Genomic DNA, 19,548 nt, shown 5'->3' with positions numbered 1-19,548 from the left:
AAAGAGAAAATGCTAAGATGCAACTTACAAGGCCTGGGAAGTGCCATTTCCAGCGATCTAAGAGGCATTTTCATCCAAAGTGTTCTTGTACGCTTCGCGCCAACTCATGGTGGCGCTACGCTTAGATAGTTTGCAATGCCGAATCTACAGTTTCGCCCCTCCCTTGGCAAATTCCTGGCTACGCGCCTGTGTATATCTGATTTGTAACTGATGTTTCTCGTATGCACCGTTGATTAGGAAGTTATTCCAGTATCCACCAATACTTTATTGTCTCCCCGACTTCCTCTTCTGAGAAATTCGCCAGTTTGTTATTCTATTCTCCGATATCTTGCATCTTCTTAACCCACAGTCTGAATTACAAAAGCGTTCTCATCTTCCTTCTAAAGTACCTGATATATCCACCACCTAAACATTTTCTATTAAAGTTAATTTCGGGAGTTTAGATTCTTCCATGAAAAATAACACAAACAGAGATCCTTTTACCTTTTACCTCATTTATTAATGGATAACCTAACATGATTGTTTTGTTTACACGTCTAACGGTGACTACGTCATATACGATTTGGCATACTTGTAAATCAATTGAAACAGTTTATGCTAAACAAAATACATTATTCTACGATCTACCGCACGTCCTGAATTAAATGAAGTGTGATCCGAAGCATAGCAAAGGCGTTTTATGTTAAATGTGTATTAAAGTGGTAGCTTTGAATCTGGTCTAGTGTGCTGGAAAGACTGAAAGAGAGAGAAATAATTTTCTAGGCTAACAGGTGATGCGTTTATATATACACTTATTTTCGTTATCCTTATCACTAAAACACTACAAAGAAATGACAAACTTTGAAGAGACTGTAGGGTGAAGTACAGACAATCTTGATGGTACTGAACTTCAAGCTACTTCCCCATCTTTGCCCTTCAATACAACATTGTTACTCACAATGTTTCCACCATACTTAGAACCATACAAACGTACATTCCAAGACAGCCAAAGATGTAATAAAATACGTTGCAAGTTTTTTCCCACACATTATGGCTATTTAATCATACCAACTAAGTCCAGTCTAACTATGTAACACTGTTATATGAAGAAGAACAAAACCCGGCTTACCAAACCTAACCCAGCTTTACGAATCGTCGGGTAGATATCAAACATTACATTGAAGTCCTTAATAGTTTTTTTTCTGCCGCAACCGGTTTACCTATTTATGAGAAATACAGCAAGTATACATAAATCTTTTCCCTTACATAAACATGAAGAAATGGTATTCCGTTAAACAAACTGTAGAGTTGGTAATAAAATTAACGTACTTTGGAAGGGATTTGTCTACTTGCAAAATCACGTATTACACCAGATAACCATAAAGATTACATAGATAGGCCTATATAAATGAAACCTCAATAAGCCATATCAACCATTCCCTTGAATTTATTTTGTCAATGAAATTACTTATTTTTAATTAACAACAGATAACCTTTCACCTAAATATGTTAGACATGTGTCAAACTTGCCACCTGGAAGAGATTCTTGAATGGGACAACATATCTACAACCTAATGTGTCACATTCACACGCAAATCACAGGTAAACATGACGGCAAAAGTTACTTTCCTTGGCGTATCAACCATCAAGTGACCAAACAGTGTCAATATTTCATACGAAAGCAAGCTAGTGCTATCTGTGCAAGTTATTGAATTAAGTAAATTACGTTATATATTAAATTATGGTGACTTTTGTTCCCATATATGCTATAACGACGAAAACATTGTGAAAGAGATGTATTTAATTATGTCTTCTTAATATAATTCAACATCCCTTGCTCGAAAGTGATTTCCTTGATATTAACTATTAAGTAGGTCCCATCGAAACCCAGACATAAACTCAATAGCGAAAAGTTTAATATGAAATCAAAACAAGCTTGTTACGAAATAAATGTCGTAAAGATTTTAAAATATACTGCTGCAGTATAAGTTATTAAACAAAGACAGTCCTTAAACTAAGTTTGGATGCGTGTCTGATAAACTGTAATGGAGTCGTGTGATAAAGTACCATTCCACGTTGTAGAAATTTGTAATGACTTACAAATGTGGTTTTGAATTTGGAAACCGATAACATCGATAACTTTTAAGGGATAATATCTTGCACAAACAATTGAAATGTTAACGTAAACGTTCTTAAAAAGAAAATAATCGATTTTTAGTACAATGGTGATTCCGATTACAGTCAGAAATTATTCATACCATTCACGGAAATAGTCTTGGTAAGAATAATGTTGTTATTATCCCATCCATGTTTGCCCAGAGTCAATAGTGTAAAAAATAATTAACCTAAGTAGTTAATTAAAATAAACTCAGGGACCTTTGATTTTCGACTAGATGTTGAAATACATTATTTTTTTTTGAACATATTTTACTTCTTCCTGTAATCTCAATCGGTTCTACAAAAAGCCACGACTGTTATGCAACGATTGCACCCACCCCAACTCCTCCTACACACGCACATATATGCCTACACACATATCCTCCCTCTACTGGGTCGATCCCTCCCATTGTTATTAGTTAAACCCGAAAATATATATTTAACCATGCCACGCATATAACCTATGCCCGAACGTCTATCGAATTCAAGTATCATTTCTTATGCTTGATAGGGCCTCTTCCTTTGTAACTGTTCCCCATGGAATGGAAGCCCTTTTGCAATTGTAGTACCTTGCAAAGTCGTCGTTAAACCGCGAAAGCACCCACTTCCAGTAAAGGGTTGCTTCATAATTCGAGATTGGTTTGATATCCCACTCCGGATAATCAATTCTGTATTCCTTGTATGGTTTTGGACTATGTGCACACGTTCGTCCTAGACAGTGACATGTGTAATACATTCTGCTTGATGCGACGTTTGCAGTACAAGTATCACATACGAGCTGTGTACTATAACGATCTCGCCAACCACCAACACCAATTGGAAAATGTAGATTAGAAAAATGCACTTTGTGTTCTTTAACGGTGTCGTCACAAAGCGTCTTACAAAACGGACACTGGGTTCCACATCCCTGCATCGCGTGAGCTAGAACAATATGCAATTGTTTGGGAAGGCCTTCAAACCATTCCTTGATATTTTCGATGCAGCTAGTATCTGGAAGTTCCGCATGTTGCAACAGTTTCGGTTGCATAGTATTCTGAACAAGATTTTTACATTCTGCACCAAACACGTCATAGTCGGCTATAACTGTGTACATGTTCATTTCAGATATATCTTCTTCGTTCAAAGATGACTTTACTGATGTCTCAAAATACTCGGTAAAGGTCTCAACCCACTTTTCAAAGGAAATGTCGCCTTCACTTTCTGCTCGCAAAGAACGCAATGTTGCATCCAGTGATTCTCCCGTCTCTCTCAGTATTTCACCAATTTCGTGCATTGCAATATCTTTGATTCGAATAAAATTCTCTGTTTCTACACAGCATTCTTTGGCAATAAAAGATAAAGTCCATGTTTGCAGGAATGTTGAGTGTCGCCTAAGAAAATCAATATAATTTTCAAAATCTTCTTCTTCGCAGAGGTTCTCTAAAACGGCTTTTAAGAAACGAGGTCTGCTGCAGAATATTTCATCGCCAGCTTTACTCAATCGCTCAAACATTGCTGTGCAGATTCGATTCTGTAGACATTGCTTCAGAGATTCCTCGATGATAGAGCTAAACGATTTAGCCGCCATATGATCCTTGCATGTACCGTCACATAACGTCTTGAAGTCTTGATACAAAGGGTGTTTTTCCTTTTCTAGTAACGTCGTTACACTGTTTTCACGTTCAAATGTAGTTTGAACATCAACACATATAGGGAAGGCCCAAGAGCACAAGTATGCAATAGCAACGATTTGTTCTTGTTGGCCCAATTCTCTACGTGCGCTCAACTCCTGGTCAATTGAAGTAATCATATCCCTCATTATCGTGGAATTGAACGACCCATTGCTTTTGATCTTCGCAAGAAACGTCTGACGTGCTTCTGCCACGATAGATAATACAATATGGACGTCTTGCCTCTCTAGCATTGGTAGTTCCATCATGAAGCACTTATCAAGTGTGTGTCGTGTGTCCCCCGTAGGTACCATATTGGCAAACTTCTGAATGTTTTCTTCTGACAGGCCAACTAACATTTCAACCACTTCAACAGGCACAAGATCCTTGACAGTAGCAACCAGTTTTGTCATTTGATCGATGATGTCTACAGAGAAAATGTCCATATATGCTTGCACTTCATTCCAAGATACGCGATCAGCTAGAGCATCCATCTCAGAGCGAACGGCTTCTTGAATGTAAAAACCACACGCTTCGCACTGGAGATGCTCACGTTTTTTTTTATCCGTCGAACACAATGTTTTCAATAGTTCACTAACCATTGTAACGAAATCCCGTGTTGCTTCGTACGAATACCACTTCTTTCCGTCTACTCTTGACGTGATTTCATGAAGATTAACACGAACTTTGTTCAAGAAATTTTCGTCACTGTTGTCTGATCCCCAGCCAAACATGTCTGTTATTACCCAATTAGTCAATCTCTTCAAAGTGCCTTTCGAAGCGCAGTTCAATTTTTCACTTTTGAGACACGCAGTTAACTGTTCTTTTATTTTCCACTCCGTACATACGTCAAATTGTTTTAATTTGTTCAATAATTCCCGTTTCTGAATGATCTTTTTCAAAATGTTTTGCTTGTGTGTGACATTTGCAGATTTCACAATGTTACAAGACAGGATAACTATCAAAGCTGTTTTATCTCTACATCCTGGGCAATGCTTTGAAACGATGCTCGCCAGTGACCTTCTGACCTTGTCCAAGAATTCTTCAGAAAACTGAAAATCTTTTTTGCCACATGCCGTTTCAACAGATTCAAGCAAGACAGCTACTAACTTCGTCATTTCTCTATCGCATGGTCCTATTAGTCGAAATGCTTCCTCTGCATCTCTTTCAGATTTCATAGGTGGGGTCATTTCACAAAGTCCTTGAAGGCTGTGTGTATTCAATAAATCTTTCATTGCCATACTATGACTACTACGTTGCAGACACTCCTGGACACATCTATAAATGTCAGCTTCAATGTCTTGCCGAATTCGCTCTTCACTTTTTGTCGGATGGACAAGCTCGATATTCCTCATACATTTGGACCACTCTTCTTCAAATGTTGTCTTCACGAGCTCTTCTGTTTGCTCATATATTTCTTCTTTAGACTTACCACTGTAACTTTGCAGGAATTCGTTTTGCAGCTTTTCTGCAACCGGAAGAATTTGTCTCCGCAAATCCGCCTTAAGCTTTGGTAGAATTTGGTTTTCTTTCACTGTGGCGTTGCCGATGATATCGGATTCGAACTGTATCATTTTCTTCACCGTGTCTAGAATGTTCTTTTCGAAAAGATCTAAATCACGGTAAAAAAAAGTGGAATGGTGTCGAACACTCTCAAATTCTCGTTCTTGCAATGTTTCGCCAATGGTAGCTCGTATTTCGCTCATTTCTTCAGTCATTTTATGTTCAAGTTCTAATAGTAAAGTTCCTTTCCGTCCTTCAATATTCTCGACAGTTGAATTTCGAATTTGTTGCTTCGCTTCAAGTTCCCACTTCATCATTTCCCGATTAAGACGTAACTGTAGTCTCTTAAACATTTGGGAAAATGTGTTGTATTGTGAGATTTCGGTCGTGTTCCGGAAGTTGAATACAAAGTCTTCCTGTTTCACTGCATTCCAAACGCTGCTAATTCTTTCCTCAAAGTCTGAGAGCTTTTGTGGTCTAGTGCTGTCCTTCACTTCTCTTAAAAGAGCGGACTTCAGTTTCAGCACCGTCTCGCTGTAGTCGTGATTGGGGGACGACATTGATCCCCTCCATAGGCTGGGAATGTACTGCACATTATCCTCTTTGTTGTCAATGTTGACAATGTTGAAACAGTCTGAGAACTGTCTGTATTGATCCTCTTTCCTTTCTTCTGTTGCGGCGGTGATAACAGCTTGATCAAGTTTCTGAAGTATGCTTTGGGTGCTGCTCTGATTTCGGTATTGGGCGGTTACGTCAGCCACAAATTGCTGTAGGAGGTAGCAAGATGACCTTAGATGAACCTCCTTCATCCTTATGAATGCATGTGCAGATATCTGAAGAATGTTAGACAGGTCTTCTCCAACAGTCTGCCCTCCAATGTTGATCAGAGTCATATCGGAGAGACATAAAGCAAAGGTCGCTAGCTCATTGTCTTCACTTTTGCGTTCCGTAACAGCTTTCTCAGGTGCTTTCAAGCCCTCCGTATCTATAACAACAATATAGTCACGGCCAATTTCTTCCTTTAGGGAATCAGCTATTGGTAACAACTGCATAAACACTCCCCGAGTGCATCTTCCAGCGCTTACAGCAAATCGAACTCCAAACATGCTATTGAGAAGGGTAGACTTACCACTGCTTTGTATGCCGATAACTGAAATTACATAAACAGATGCGTCACCAATAATTCCGCGAACCGCTGCTAAGATTCCTTTTACCCACTTGATGGGTACATGACACGCATCGCCATCAAAAATTTCTAATGGGTGGCCACTGAGTAGCATTTCAGCAGCCATTTGCGGTATTAGTTTTACATCAAATATCTTTCTTATGTTTTGTTGATTCCTTTTTTCAGTGTTATGGAAGCACTCATATATTTGGCCGAATTCCCTCACGAAATGTTCGAAACCTAAAGAAGATGCGTCAAATGTCTTAGTCTTCTCCAATAGACTTTGCTGCAACTCAGACTCTTTGGACTTCCATTTTCTAACATCATCCTGCAAAGCTCTTTTCTCCTGCGCAGGAATGGAAGAAACATTTAGTCTTCTTTGAACATTTGTGACCTTTGCAGCGGTTTCTCGTAGTTCATCTCTAGTGGCCTTCATCTCACCTAGAACTGGACGTAAGTTTTCAATAGAGACCTCATTTAAAATGTGTTGAAGCAAAAATACCAAAAACTGTTTGTAATCCGAAGAGGAACTCAAAAGTTCTTCATACAGTAAACGCATCTCGTTAGACATACCAATGTCACGCTGTTGTTGTCTCACTGCATTCTTAGCTTTGTGCAACATAGCAAGCTCTTTTTCTACGTTACCTTGTGCACCTTTCCAACTTCGGTCTTTGTCAAGTTGCGACCATTTTTGCCATTTTACCTGCAAAGGAAGTGCTTTCGGTTTGTACCCTTTTGGGTCATCTCTGCATGATTGTAATATGTTTAGGGCGGCCTGTTTTGCCTTTGAACAATCTTGGAACGATATATCAACTACAAAACCGTTGTTTGCACAATATGATTCTGTATTGTGAAGGTTGACTGGGGGCGTTTTTACCTCATTGAGCAATCCCTTTATCTGATCGCAGATTTTTTCACAAACATCGATCTGTGAAAGTTGTGACGTGTCTATGACACCTACTCCTATTGCCCTGATAGAGTTTACCACATACTCATCTTCTTTCCATCTTGGAACTAATGTCCCATTGGAGGACAAAATCAGCAGTACTTGGCTCTTCCGGGTAATGGCGTTAAGTTGGACCAACATCCTTTGTACATCTCTTCTGTTGACAAACACTAAAGTGATCGATGCAAAAGTACATAGAAAATCAAACTGGGATGAGGACTCTACTGCATCTCCGCGGAGGTTTAGGAAGCAAACTGCTTTCTCAATGGTATATTTACGACTTTTACGATCACTTGGAAGGTACCAAACCGCCTCTACTGTCCCTCTGGATAAAATGGAAGGAGCGATGTCCTGTTCTTGGCTGCAGAAATACGGGTGTTCGTCGTTACCTTGAACAGAACCTATCAGTTTGTTCAAGGTATTCGACTTTGAGAAGCCAGGATTACCGAAACGCACTGCAGCTACAATCGGAAAGGGAAATTGTGTAACATTAACTTCATTCACAAGGGAAGTTGACGGGTCCTTCCATGCTTTCGATATTTTCTGAAGTCCCCATAAAAGAAACAAAGGGTCAGACGTAGTTGATTGTGGAAGAATCACTGGAACAGCCAGCTGGCAAGCAGACATTTTCGACAAAACCTCTTGCCTAAGGAAAGGATCGCAATGTATAATAATGGCAGACACAATATCTCTGCAACTCAGTCTAGCTGTGTTCGTAGAATCAGACGAATAAGAGTTATTATTTGCATATGGGGCCACTGACAGAATCATGTTGATCTCTTCATGTTCCTTAAAGAGTCGCAATGAACGATAATCGTATGACATCAAACGACTTAAAAATGCCGTAACAAGACATTCAGGGGATACGGTGTCTTCACAAAGATGAATGCTTTCCAGGGTCATGCTACTAAGAACGTTTAACTGTTTACCACAATCTAGATCAATGCCAAGCGATTGAAGAACAGATAACACCTGTTCTTTTGTGTGAGTTGGTTTCTTGCCTCGATGGTTGATTCTTGTAGGGTTCTGGAATGTCTCCCGTGGTCTTGCGGATGATGTTCTATGTTGTTCCTGTTCCTGTGATGGGATGTTTGTGGCAGCTTTTCTTGGACTAGAACACTGAACAGAAGGTTTGATATCTGTTAGAAAAACAAAACAAAATACACAATATTTCATAAAATATATACACAAAGACGAAATCCAGATCATCAATAACTACCACTCATGTCTCCAACCAAACATAGTAGGCTATATCATTGAAAGGAAACATTTCGCTGGTGTGGTACTACACGGTCATCAGTATAATATACATCCATTGACTCGATCATCTGATTTGTCTGGTAAGAAATGGCGTTGTACATCGTTGTGCAATATCAGGTGCATCAAGTGTTCATATGCACTGTATATAAAACTCTTTAAAAGCATAAAAGCTACATGTGATTTTTCTAAACCACATTGTAAACTGCTTTCTTGCTACTAACAGTTGTGGGATAAATGGTTCTATTAAATGCTTTAAACAACGAATAAAAAATAACTCAGATGTTTCCAAATTAATTTTCATGAGAGGGGTGTAGTATATATCAGCTGAACAGTTGATACTGAAACTTTAACATGGGTTGTAACGTTTTGATTTACATAAAGTACAAAAATTAGTTAGAATTTTCAGGAATTCAGCAACAATAGGTTGTGGCATCGGAAGGCGGTTAAACTAATTCCTTGTTTTCGTAAGCTTCTCACTTATAATAAATCCGCCATTTGGATATGTTCAAACTATCATTAAGGACCCTTCAAATTATTTTGGTTTCATAGATGATTGTGGGTATGTGTTTTTAAATGTATACCTTACTGAGGTACAGTTTTAAAGGTTTGTCTTTCAAAAATTTTTAAATCCTTCGATTTATTCACTTTGATATTATATTGCTCTGGGTTCTATCAAATCATCTTCAGAGCAGTTTGTATTTAAATTTTAAAATTGCCTTACTATTGGGGAAAAGTCAATTGTTGTTACTTTCTACTTAGATGGACTTAAATTTTATCGATCTAGTAGAACTCAACATCGTTTCTAGCATGTTCACTTGACGTACATCACGCAACCATTGTTGGGTAGAGGACTAAACATTCGGGTAGACTCAATCATGTATCACTATCCTGCAAACTGACCTTGTGGTTTAGAAGAAACTCTGTTTTCTGTCAATTCATCGCCGAACGATGCCTGGTACTCCATTACTAGATCCAATGCTTCATATGCCTCCAACACGTTCAGTAGTTCCACCAATGTATCTACATCATCCTCTTTGACAATACCTTCCTTCTCCCAGTTGGCCATAAGATGGTGGAACGGCTTTCGTAAATCATCAACTTTCAGCACAAAGTCAGGATCTTGTTCTGTCAGTTGAGCAAGTTCAGTAACGGCACCATTATCTAAGCACTTCTCTAATCCATGTACCATCAAACGAAACGGTTTGATCTTGAATTTCCCAGATTTACAAACGTCCTTCATTTCAAATCCTTGATGGAAAAACAGAAAGCCAATACGTTTAGTGTTTTTATTTTTCATTCATTATTCTACAACAATTAAGCAGTTAATTTTCAAGTTTTGTCTAGTGTATACCAGCGGGAAACGTACACTTATGTGGACCTACATATCACGAATGAAATTCATTGTAGCTTGTCAAGTTATTTTGGCTTCAATTAGTTCAGTCTTTAGGCCAGTCTTTGACCACTAAATTTGCTGAAAGTATGAAAGTATGAAGTTGATCCAAAAATCATGCCTTTTAATTCATCGCGCCAGGTTTGCATAATTTGACATACGTTTACCTGAAATTATCTTCACTTTCACATATAATCAAAGAAGAGGGTTATACGAGTCATTAGTATATATAAATGTTTATATATATATATATTTATATTTACATATATATATATATATATATATATATATATATATATATATATATATATATATATATATACATATATGCACTTTCTGCATGAGGTGAAATGTAGGGAGAAAGCACGTCCTTAGTATGATGCAATGTTCAGAATTAAATACTTTAATGCTGAAATACGTGAATACATTTATTCATGAACATGAAAATAGCTTCCATACATGATACGCCCTTGCCTAATTTATGTTCGTGACAGCAGTCATAAGCTATTAAGATATAAAAATGTCTGACATAATTCGTACGACGTACTAACTAGGGTGACGCTGTTTGCATGGTCAGAGTGACAGCCGATGGAGGTTATAACAAGGGTTTGAACTCATTAGATGATCTGTATGACTCAAAATATGCATGATTATGTCTACTATATATAAGAGTGGGATAAACTGAGAATCGCATTGTTTAAGCTACAAGTTTTATGTTAATAGGTTGTGATAGTCGTTTAATACCGTTGGCACACAGCGAAATGGCAGGTAAGGATTGAAAATCGACAGAGTTGCTTTCTTCATTGGTCGACGTTAGTCCTGGCGTTGCATTTTCTAAATGGAAGGACGTATACAGAGGGGAAATAATCGTTAAATGTTAAGTTATGCGCATACTTAGATAAGTTTACATAAACAAATCATTGTGATGAATACTTATATTGGCACGAAATCTGTTCAAATATTACGTGACAGAATTAAGTTTGAAAGGAGCCATTTGCGTTCAAATTGCCACAATCTAGTTGCAACTAACTTAACCATTTAAGGATTAAAGACCGTGTAACTGAAAACAAGATTCTAAGAATGATTAAATTGTATGTCTGTATTGAATAAAATTGTCGATACCGCTATTCAGGGTAAACGAAACATTTGAAATCACAAAATTATCTTTTTAGATTGAGGGATATCCAATTGTTTGGGAATATGGTACAACTTAATCTGAATGACATAAATGTATACCCTAGCTTAATGGTATCCTAGACAAGTTATCCGTGGAAAGTATTAAGTATTGTAACAGTGTTGAGACCTAACTGTTCAAATCTGGAGGTCCGTGACCAAAACAAATACCCCCACGAATAACAAAAAATCGAGAAACGTGTTGGAATAATAACTGTGTTTAAACACAAACAAAACAAAACATCATGAAAAACACGTGGACTCCTCTGGTGTTGAATATGGTATGTACGGTAATAAAGCAGTGTAATAAAAAAAATTCACAGCGCTTTAATTACTCAAGTACTCTGGCATGGGATGTCGCTGCATGTGACACAAGCAAACTGAGGCAATACAACTAATCAGATACCTTACAAACCACCATGAATTTTACTTCTCACATTGTCACTGAACTTGTATTGACCCTACGGTAGCCCTATACGAATATACTATAATGGGCGGGGACAGTGTGCGGTGCCGCCGGTCCTTAGTATCAAGATATTAATCAGTTTTAAGTCGCGTCGGCTTCAGTCGGTCCGGCACCCAACATGTTGCGTTTTCCTGAATGCCAGTTGGTCACGTTTGTGTCAGGTGCTGCGGTTCATGACCACAATTGCACAACCTATACGTGATGTTCCATATCACATACTCTCTTACTTCATAAGATTGACAAAGTCAGTCGTATCTAAGAGTTGACAGTACTTTACAATCTATTGATTGAAAATGGACTGAAATCTAAGCGGTCTTAAGGGTCTTAAACTTGAGGCAATCGTGTTTTAGATTTACAGAATTTATCCAATCAAACCGATCGAATCAAGTCACGTGGTGCAAATAAAGGTCGGTCAGTGTTGTAAGGATTGACTTATTGTCCAATCAGATTTTGTAAAACCAAATATCAACACTGCGCCGCGCGCGCGCAAATGGGAAAGTTGATGTACATTTTATCGGTTCGTATATATACCGTGCTGCACGGCATGCACCGTATGTCCTTGCAAATTTGGTCCGCTATGATATAATATATGGTATAATTACCACAAAGCCCCTTCCCCACTTTTTTGAAGTATGTGCATGTTAGTTGATTGTCTTTGGTCGGTGAGTTCATGAAAACAACTTAAAGCCTGAGCTGCATCCATGATATGCATACACTACAAAAAAAGCGTAAGAACATTCAGTTTTCTTTCTTGCCGAATATCCAGTCTCACAGAAGTTCAGTAATGTGTTGGACATTAGGAGGGGATCTCTATGAGTTTGACCTCCAAATGATTTCACATGGGACTCTTGCTCTGAACTGACATAAATATGCATATAAGGTAAAGAAATCCATCCTACACTACTTAAATTGACTCAAGTTACCAATCCCCCCCCCCGCCGCCCCCCTTCCCCTCTTCTTACATCTCCCCTGGTAGCTTTGAAGATCTGCAGGTAGGACTATTTAGTGATCATCAGACTTACGTAAGGAAACATTATTACAAATTTACAAGGATCAGTAGCAATTATCTTTTCATTGTGATCCTACCTGCCAAAGTTGATTGATGTGATTTGTCTAGAGTTTCACATTCTCCAAGTAGGGTGTCTTCCTCCGTAACAGAGGTGGAGGAAGTCTGCAAACAAACAACACAGGAAAGTTATCTTATATGGTGTACTGACACATTAAAAAAGTACCTCAGTTTCCTTTCCGTCACCTGTCAAGTTACATCAATTAAGCTTTTAGCTAATAGAAGCAACTGATTTCAGCATAGCTGAATTTCCTCACACTCACTACTTGTAATCAAATGTAGTATGAGTTTTAATTTTTGTTTTAAACTCATTGAACTTTTTCGGTAAAGCTCAAGATTATTTTGTCACCTTGTAACACCTTTAACTACTTGCCACAAATTAAAGTCTATGCGAACATTGAAGTACTCTGTGTCTGAAGCTAACACATTATTCAACTTGACAAATGTCTTCATACTTATTTTGAAGCAGGCTGAAATGATAACCTTTTGACCTTTACTTGAGGTATGACTATTGGCAAATTACTTCCTGGCTCAGAGAAAACTACATGTTCACAATAATTTAGCGCTGAAATTGCAGACCTAACCTTCAAAAGGAACTTCTATGAACGGTGGAACTACTGTTCTACAAGGAGGAATGTAGACCTATCACATTGCAGGACAGACGTTCATTTTTATCAATTAAATTAATTACTTATACATTGTTTTAATGTTCAATAAGTCCCATGCTATGCTTTAATCTACTACATAGTGTGCCGCAGCACATGAAGAATTCCTGTTTAGTAACAAATAGAACAATGCAGTATGCTGTCCTCTTTAAAATAGCATTCCACTATGAAATGAATAATCTCTGAAAGTTCTGTTCTTTGAAATAAAGGGATTAAAGCATTTCACCTGTGCATAAAACATGTGTCGATTGACCTCTCTGAACATCAAATAACCTTTAACCTCTATTCATACATATGTTACTAGGCCTAACCTCTATTCATACATATAGAATTAATTTTCATCATATAAACAAATATCATGCTTGTATACAATTCTTGAGACAAAGAGCCCTTAATATGTTCATCATTTCATCTCTACTGTTGGACATCATAAACATTCCCTAATTGCTGAAAATACATGTTGTGTTACAAATGATAAATAACAAAGTCACTTTACACTACTAGATTAGGCAGAATGGTAATCTTGTTCATAATGACTAATTTTCTCATGAACCAAGTCAGGTACAGTAACTCGGTCATCGGATATATATAATCACATGCTATGTGGAGTTTAACCTCTTTCTGCTGCTGAAGTAATTCTTCCGTCTCATCCTTCAGTGTCTTCAGCTTGTTCTCAGTTGTATTCAATGTATCTTTAAATGGTTGCCTTTCCTCCTCTGTTGTATTCAAACGTCCTATAAAGTGTTGTCTCTTATCTTCTGATTCTGTAACTTTATCACTGAGACGTCTCTCTTCCTCTGCAAATTTAAGTCTTCCAATATTTTGATGCTTTTCACCTTCTGATATTGCTAGTTTATCATTGAATCGTTGTCTCACCTCATTTGGTCTTCCAGTGAGCTGTTGTTTTTCATAGTCTGATTCAGTTAGTTTGTGAGAGAGTTCCTGCACTTTGTCTTTTAATGTGTTTATTTGATGCGTTAGTGCCTTTTTGGTACTCTTTGAATCTGAAACAAACATATCAAATGCAAACATTGTTAAAGATGGTCTACCACCCAAGATATTAATTAACCTAGTTTTGAATAACTTTAATCCTGTGCCAGTCTCTGCTATATATTATTATTAAACAGTTACAGTGCTAAACATGTCTCAATTTGTCAGTATTGCAAATAGGCTGAGCGTTTTTTGTCGTTGTCGGTCTCTTTACAAAGTAATAAAAAATTATTGCAAAGATTGTATGTCAATATAGCAACTTTACAAAGATATTTATCCAAATGTTGCTCTTTTAAAGGAATATATATTTCGGAGAAACCTCAGGCATGAACGACAATGAATGTAATTCGATGTACAAGGACATTTGTCAAAAACAGTTTAATTATATCCAATTTACGTCCACCCAAACCTTTTCTTTTTCTTCCTGTCCCTAATTTACCCACCGCGTTATACCAAACGAACTCCTATAGAAAGCCGCAAAAAGGGAATCGATAGTATTACCCTATCAGGTTTAGAAAACAGGTACTTTTTATGTCATGTCGAATATACGGAAGCATGTTAAAAGAGCACAACGTCGTATAGAGTGGAAGGGATTTTCAGTTTTTGTAATGCTTCCCAAAAATAGAGGTTAGTTTTCGAGTTTTCAAAATTCTGTTCATTCTCCAGCACATGGATCGGAACATGTACCACCGTTCGCAGTTTACCATGACCAAAAATACAATTGATAATGTGATAGATAACAGGAATAGTAAATTGTAACATTAAACAATCAAGTGAACATCACAATAGATCAATTGCAGATATTATGTCTTGGGATAAAATTAAACATAGGGCCTATGCATTGAGTCCCCTCCATACTTACTATTATTGTTTCTTCGAAAAAATTTATATTTTACAGATGAAATGCAAGATACATGTATAACCTTTATCTACCTACCTACATATCCATCCATCCATCCATACTTACCATGGCTCCTGCCTAAGGATGGTTTAATCTGAAAAAAATTGAACACATAAACCATCAATCAATGAGCCATTCCACCCACGTTTAGTGATGACAGCCACTTATGGTCAATCGGCAACGTAGCCTCGTTTCGCGTTTCATGTGGGCAGAATGTTTTAGTCATACCCATTGCTAGTACTTCCATGGATATCTTTCGCACCCGCTTAGTTTAATAGTTCATCATAAAGCTTAAACGGTCTCCCTTTAGTTTAAATTTAGTGGAGTTTAAAAGGAGTTAAATTCTGCTCCGACCACCACCCGTTTCTCTCCAAAAAACAACAACAAAAAATAAATACGATATCCAAAGGTAGAGCTAAACACTGAAGACATTTTATTGTTAACAGGTAAGTATAGATCCACATTGGAAAGTACCACATGATCGTTACAGTACTTTAAGCTTATGTATGACATCAGCAGCAGGAGAGGCTGACTAGGTAACAACACTCATCAACCATGAACAGGAGATGAAAAGTGGTTTCTCGCAGGGCATGCACGTAGCCTAATCTTCATCAATTTGGGCGAAACCAAACTGCTTAATTTCTGTAACGTGACTATTAGAAAGGCGTGTAACAAAATGCACAAATAGATCGAAGATGTCCTCTGGTAGGAACTACTGTGAGAATCTCCCGTACTGTTCAATATACGAATTAAATTAACTACTTAGCGATCACCCTGAACATTCTGGATTCTCACCCTTTAGATTAAGCATGTGATTAATTACAAACATTGAGCGACATGATCATGCGAGTGGATTCCATTTGCTAATGATCATGTTAGTTCCAGTTCAGTTGTCTAGAAATTTGCCTTCATATGAATATGTATTGATATTATAGTCAATCTGTCTATAACAGAATCCAAGTTCTCTCCCGTATCTAGTTTCAAACAACAAAGTTTTAACAAGTCAACCACTTCATTGCAGGTCGAATCGGATCACTGCCAGTGTTAACGCTCTGACTCGAATCATAGATTCGAGACACTTTATTTTCTCATTTTACTCCTGAAATTTATCGACTCGATTCATAACTTTTTTTAAACACAGTCAATCAATCATGACGTCTTTAAAGTACAATGTGATCCCAAAGCTTACCTCTTTACTTGCTGCGCCCCCCATTGCTTGACGTTGATCAGATGTAGTTGAAATGTGTTGCTTTACATTATACCGCAACAACGGGTCCTGTGAATTGTTTCATATACTAACACACAACATGACATACCAAGCTTGTGTCGCTGTTACAGCAGGCTATATTTATCGCACAAACTGCACCTTTCTGAATCAAGAATGGACAGATATAGGCAAACAAGATACTCCCAAGTAAACGGTAGTGATAGGTCAATATACTGGCTGTTCGCATGCAAGGTCCTAAGATATCTAATATTACAAATAATCTGTTATCGCCGTGATGTTTGGGTAAGTACAGATGATGTTAGATATTGGTCGATATTAATATTGTTCTCCCATAGCCACTGACTTTAAAAATAATCTTTTATCACCGTGAAGAGGCCGTGATGGTTGAGTAAGTACAAATGCTTTTAGACCTTGTTCGATATTAATATTGTTATCTCATAACAACTTACTTTAAATTACCAAAGCACTTATCTGAACGATGAACTTCATTTCTGTGAAAGGTTTTCCAAGCGCGGAAGCTGCAGTGCTTTCAGACATTTCTCTTATAGCTATGATAACTAAAGCAGAGACATACATCCAGAGATTACAATTCAGTTGGAATGTATTTCAAAGCCTATGCGGGCCCATGTGGCCAAGCCTCCGAAATGTGAAGCATTTTGTTGGCTTTATATATTGCCCAAATATAGGAAATTTAGACGACAAAGTGAGCCAGTTCTTTTTAACCGCACCTGAATGTAGTGTGGCGGATGACGGGTGATAAATGAGCCCAATGCCTCCTTGGCGCCACCAATGTCAACACTGTCATTGTACTCAATGAAAACTGGAACTAAGTTAGTAGTAATATAGTAAAATGCACAAAGATTAAATCGCTCTGTCGCCGGTCTTCGTCTTGTTCTCTTCTCATTGAGCAAATCCTGTGATGACGACCGTATGGTTCTGCTAGGTTTGTACAGTGTAAGGAGACAAGACAGGTAGTATGACCGTGCAGAGCTTTGTAGGTGAGTAGGTTAGCTTAAACTTCACTCGAAAATCTATTGGTAGCCAATTCAGTGATTCCGATAGTGGTGTGACATGGTCTCTTTTCCTTTTCTTATAAACTATACGAGCAGCATTTTCTTGAACAATTTCCAGCTTGCGAGTTGTAGAGTTGGGGAGTCCACACAGCAGGCTATTTACATAAACCAGACGGGACGAAATGATAGCGGTGACCAATGTAGCAGTGGCAACTTTACCCTTTCTTTATATTGCGTTTTAAAGGATATGTTGGTTAGTTTGATTGCATTCCGGTGCATATAAAAAGTTAAAGCATTTAAAGATACTAAATATTGAGTTTATATACTAAGATAATGATCTGGGTCGAAACTACAAACACTTGTAGGAGATGGCTTTTAGTGCCACCGAATAAAATCAACTTTAGGACTCAGCATCAAAGTTTCTAGTGTTTAACAAACTATTTTAACGAATTCAAATTCAAATTTGTTTACTGCTGCATGTAGCTAAGTAATTAATTGGTGTGTAAGCTTGAGTGTATGGTTGCGACAAAAACAACAGTAGAAGTTTAATGCGTTTAGTACTTACATAAGTGAACTCGGAGCAAACAGATGTGATGTTGTTATTGCACATTGGCAAATGTTGTTATTTTTTTCAGTGAAATGTACATCCATATTCCTACTTCAAAATACGATCAACCGCGTATGAATACAATACGCCATAAGAATATGGGTATACATATATATTGCTACATTAAAAAGCTCTGAATTGGAGTAATGTACAATCGTACCCGCTCACAACCCGATCCAATAATCAAAAAAAAAAAAAAAAAAGCAATTTCTTTTTAACATTTCGTGATTATACTCTTAATGTGCAACTATGACGTCACACCTGTTTGCTCCGAGTTCACATATAGTACAAACTGTATAACAACTTCAAAATAAATATCTCGAACACGCGTTGTAGGAATTACATGAGAACTGTCAGATGTTTAGAACTAATTTCTTTGTATATCATCAGTCTAATCAGTTTTCCCAGTCGACTGTCTTTTGATGATGTAGAACCCGCCGTGAAAATTTGACAAGTATGTCCAGCCCAATTAGTCTGGCATCCTCCAGAACTGTCACAAGATCCGGTCATGAAGTCACAGAGGCTGTTATCTACACAATGACATTCAACCTCACAATTCGCTCCAAACGTTCCTAGTTCGCATTCTGAAAAGACTTGGAAGAAAAGAACAAAATGGCATTGCCATATTGTACGGAGAGCCAAACGTTCCATTAATGTTAACAAAAAGCAGGATAATTCTTTTAGAGGTGTTGGCCCTATTGGACATTGCGGTTTCCAAAATACCATCTACGACTTCATTTTTTAACTGTAACGGGGCACATGCAGCAACCTCAAAGGCTCAATTGCCCACACAGGAATTAATCATGTGAATATAGACATAGGGCCCAAAAATTGCACTAAGGCATCAACGTGATCTCTACGGCTTGAATATTTTATTTCCTTGTCTCAACATGCTGACACAAGTTTTGGACATTCTCATATAAATTTCGACATATATATACAGTTTTGGTATTCATGAAACGATGGCGCTCACCGATGTGCCAACATTATAGTATGACGTCAATATTGTATCTAGCAAGCAATGTTGACATGATCAATGTAGTATAATAATAACATAATAATTCATCTTGTAAAGCGTTAAATCCATGAAAGTGCTCTAAAACGCTATGTAACAGCAAATAAAAATATATATGACACAAAATATGTAGTAAAAATGCAGAATAAAATACAATATAAATGAGTATGAAAAAAAAACATGCACGTTTGAGTTTGTTGGAGTATTGCACATGAACAGAATTTAATAAACAGTTTAAAAATTGCAGTAATTCTGTCTAAAAAGAAAGGTTTCCAGCTTTGACTTGAATGTCGTAAGACTAAAAACAGTTCTGAGTTCAGCTGGCAGCTCATTCCAGAGGCGTGGCCCAGCCACGCAAAAATCTCTTTTCCCATG

General features: G+C 37.6%; 1 protein-coding gene across 3 annotated transcripts; it reads right to left on the bottom strand.

Moving 5' to 3' along the window:
• Positions 1-71: 71 nt before the first annotated feature.
• Positions 72-18,326, bottom strand: LOC139962331 (uncharacterized). Of its 3 annotated transcripts, none has more exons than XM_071962303.1 (7): positions 16,500-18,326; positions 15,347-15,404; positions 14,035-14,423; positions 12,775-12,859; positions 10,794-10,883; positions 9,560-9,907; positions 72-8,538 (listed from the first exon to the last, which is right to left on the bottom strand). In XM_071962303.1, exons 1-7 carry the CDS (start codon positions 16,521-16,523, stop codon positions 2,621-2,623), a joined length of 6,912 nt encoding a protein of 2,303 aa, XP_071818404.1. In that variant the 5' UTR covers positions 16,524-18,326; the 3' UTR covers positions 72-2,620. The 3 variants fall into 3 exon arrangements, with proteins under 3 accessions (XP_071818404.1, XP_071818405.1, XP_071818406.1); XM_071962304.1 differs by having other exon boundaries at positions 73-8,538; positions 15,377-15,404; XM_071962305.1 differs by having other exon boundaries at positions 74-8,538; positions 14,296-14,423; positions 16,500-18,322.
• Between the last annotated feature and the right edge of the window lie 1,222 nt (positions 18,327-19,548).

Source organism: Apostichopus japonicus, chromosome 3 (assembly GCF_037975245.1).
Source record: "Apostichopus japonicus isolate 1M-3 chromosome 3, ASM3797524v1, whole genome shotgun sequence".
Classification (NCBI taxonomy): domain Eukaryota; kingdom Metazoa; phylum Echinodermata; class Holothuroidea; order Aspidochirotida; family Stichopodidae; genus Apostichopus; species Apostichopus japonicus.
This window is presented reverse-complemented; position numbering and strand designations above follow the sequence as displayed.